This window comes from Paroedura picta, chromosome 8 (assembly GCF_049243985.1).
Source record: "Paroedura picta isolate Pp20150507F chromosome 8, Ppicta_v3.0, whole genome shotgun sequence".
Taxonomy (NCBI): Eukaryota; Metazoa; Chordata; class Lepidosauria; order Squamata; family Gekkonidae; genus Paroedura; species Paroedura picta.
In genome coordinates, this window is record NC_135376.1 from 44,123,260 (window position 1) to 44,126,095 (window position 2,836).

At 39.3% G+C, this 2,836-nt stretch overlaps 1 protein-coding gene across 2 annotated transcripts in view; it reads left to right on the top strand.

The window, feature by feature from the left end:
- The window catches only part of ARMH3 (armadillo like helical domain containing 3), a 148,825-nt gene that overhangs the window by 42,077 nt on the left and 103,912 nt on the right, over positions 1–2,836 (top strand). For both annotated transcript variants that reach the window (XM_077349474.1, XM_077349473.1), the window contains exons 19-20: positions 186–246; positions 2,521–2,609. In XM_077349474.1, coding sequence (XP_077205589.1) covers positions 186–246; positions 2,521–2,609 — 150 coding nt within the window. The remainder of the gene's footprint in view (positions 1–185; positions 247–2,520; positions 2,610–2,836) is intronic.

A 2,836-nucleotide genomic window follows, 5' to 3' on the forward strand; every position in this document is an offset into this window, starting at 1 on the left:
TTGTGAACCCACTCCACCCAGCTCCTTCCCCCTTGCACACATGTTCTGTCCACTGGTCTTAGTGATGGTAGGTTTTGATAGTTGCCTTAACATTAAAAGAGTAAATTCATAACCTATGACTTGAAAGGATTCAAAGCTTGGTACAAATCCTAGAATGCTTATATTCCTGTGATGATTTATTTTAGATCTGATGGTGGAATTCATCATAACACACATGATGAAAGAATTTCCCATGGATCTTTATGTGTAAGTAACTGCTAGGTGGAGTCCTGAACCATTCTGAGATTTTTATGAATAGTTTTATCAGCTTGTAATATTGACTTGGGTAGGGATTCATTATAGCTAATTCAAGTCTTCCCAGTAACTAAGTCTCATGTTTTTGTTTAAGAGAAGTAGAGCAACCTGAAGCCTGAAAGCATCTCAAAACACAAAGCAAGTATGAAATATAAAGTAGCATGAAGAGAAAGCAAAAGCAAATGGAAGTCTGAAACATTTCCAGCAGAGAGGGTAAAATAAAATTGTAATGGGAAAACAGGTTTGAGGTACACAAACCATCAATTCACACAAAAATATACACCCCCCCGGCTGCAGTCCAAATAGCTATTACTGCCTGCCCGTTGAGAAGAACTCTGAGGGGATGTCACCAACTGTTGGGTCAATTTCATTGTTTTAATTATTTTAATTGTTATTATATCTATTTATATTATAAATTGCCCTGAGATAGCAGGCTGGTAGGGGTGGTCTACAAATCTGATAATAATTAAATAAAATACCTGGGTTATACCAAATGCAGATCTCGGGGACTGTTTTCTAAAATAAATTATCATACACTCACACCCCAAAAGTGTAAAGCCTGTTTGGATGTGAGCTTCTCCACCTGTATGCCTGTTGAGATATAGTTGACAAGTGTTGCCTTCTGGTTTGTTAAATTTGCACTGTTTTGTTCAGTTCTGTCATAAGCCAAAGATGAGGAATTATGTGTTTTGAGTTGATTGCACTGTAATTAGTGATACTGCAGACAGCCTGAAATGTGATATTTCCCTAAACTATGTATCTTCTATGTTTCAAATAAAAAATGTTTTAGAAAGATGTGTGGAATGTGAACAGGAGCTACTTTCACTTCACATTCAAAATACAGGCATTCAGTCATAAATACTTGGCTCACTAAAGCAACATTCAAGCATCTTTAATGCTCTTAGCCTGTTAGAGAGATAGTGGTGGTTTCAGAAGTGAAACTAAGACTAAACTTCTCTACAATCTGTGGGCCATAGCTTTCAGCTTGGATTGGTCTACTCAATAGTAATAGCACCAGATTGCCAGTTGTGTAATAAAATAGCTGAACTGGTACACAGCGGCCCAGTCTAGTAGAATATTTTTCTTTCATGCATGCATCCTGCAGATTTTGTCGTTGCTGCTGGAAATTCTGCTAGCTATGGTTGGGCTTTTAGAAAATCTGGAAGATAGGTTGCTGTCTTTTTTCAGAGGGCTTTTTGCTAGTCCTCTATCAATTACTTTGGCAATTCAGCTAAAACTTTTAAAATGTTCATAGAAGGATGTAAGACCTATATAAAATTATAGTACCGTATATACTTGCATATAAGCCAAATAAGAAGAGATGCAGCAAGTCCAGGAGGGACAGTGGAAGGGGAGGGAAAGAACAGTCTCTGCCTCCCCCACCTCACTGCCTTAACGAAGCTAGTATGTGTTGCTGCTGCTGAAGGAAGCTCTGAAGCCTCTGTCTCAGAGGGAAAACAGAGAGCAGAAGGAGGAAACGCCCCTAGAGGAAGGAATGGAATGTGGAGGGAACAGAGCACCGGGCTAAGAAGGGAAGGAGCACATGATTGGATATAAAAAGGCAAGAGGAGTCAGAGGGAAAGAGGGAGGAGGAGGGTGGGAAGAAAAGGAAAAAAAAGATCCTGCCCAAAACAGGAGGGGGGAGGGGAAGAAAGGAGAATAAGCCACTATCCTTGTGAGTCAATATGTTTTCCAGCATTTTGTGGTGAAATTAGGTGCCTTGGTTTATATGCGGGTCAGTTTATATGCAAGTATATATGATACTTAGTGCTACTGAAGGCTTTATTCCTAGCATATGAATAGTTCTAATTTCAAACCAAAAATGAAAGAGCTCCCACAAAATTTTGCATTTTATTTCATTTCCCTTTAGGTTATCTATTTTAAATATGATCTAGCTATACATTTTAGTCTATCCTCTTCATCCAGATTGCCAGCTAATTGTCCATGTCTTGCTGAACATCACTTTCAGTAAGTCAGGTTCTGGCTTGCTTTTCCGCTTCAGTTGAATGCTTTCGGTATATATTAACAAGGCATCTAATATCCAAACTGTGTGTTTCAGACCCATATTGGGCCTGCTAATGCAGTAATTACTGCTAATGCAGTAATTCTGTATTTAGTACATGGAGCCTCCTGGTACATTGTTTTATGCAGGTGACTCTTAAAAGTGTGTCTTCTCACCTATAGTCATTTATCACACACTTATGCTTTCTTCTGTTTCTTCTCCAGGCGTTGTATTCAGATAGTGCACAAACTGCTTTGCTACCAGAAGAAATGCAGGGTGAGGCTCCATTACACCTGGAGAGAGCTCTGGTCAGGTAAATTCTGGGTCTTGTGGCCTGTTCCAAGGCCAAATGTTTTCTCTTGCACAGGGATGGTGCTACTAGTGTTAGAATGAACAGTTATTATGATAATTTAAGTGCATTGTCTTTTGATTCTCCCATTTCCTGCAATGGATGATTTCTTCAGCAGGTAGAATTCAGGGAGCAGCAGCAAGAAAGGGCAATGGGAGCTTCTTAAGCTTATGTTTTCTTGAAGTTCCTCC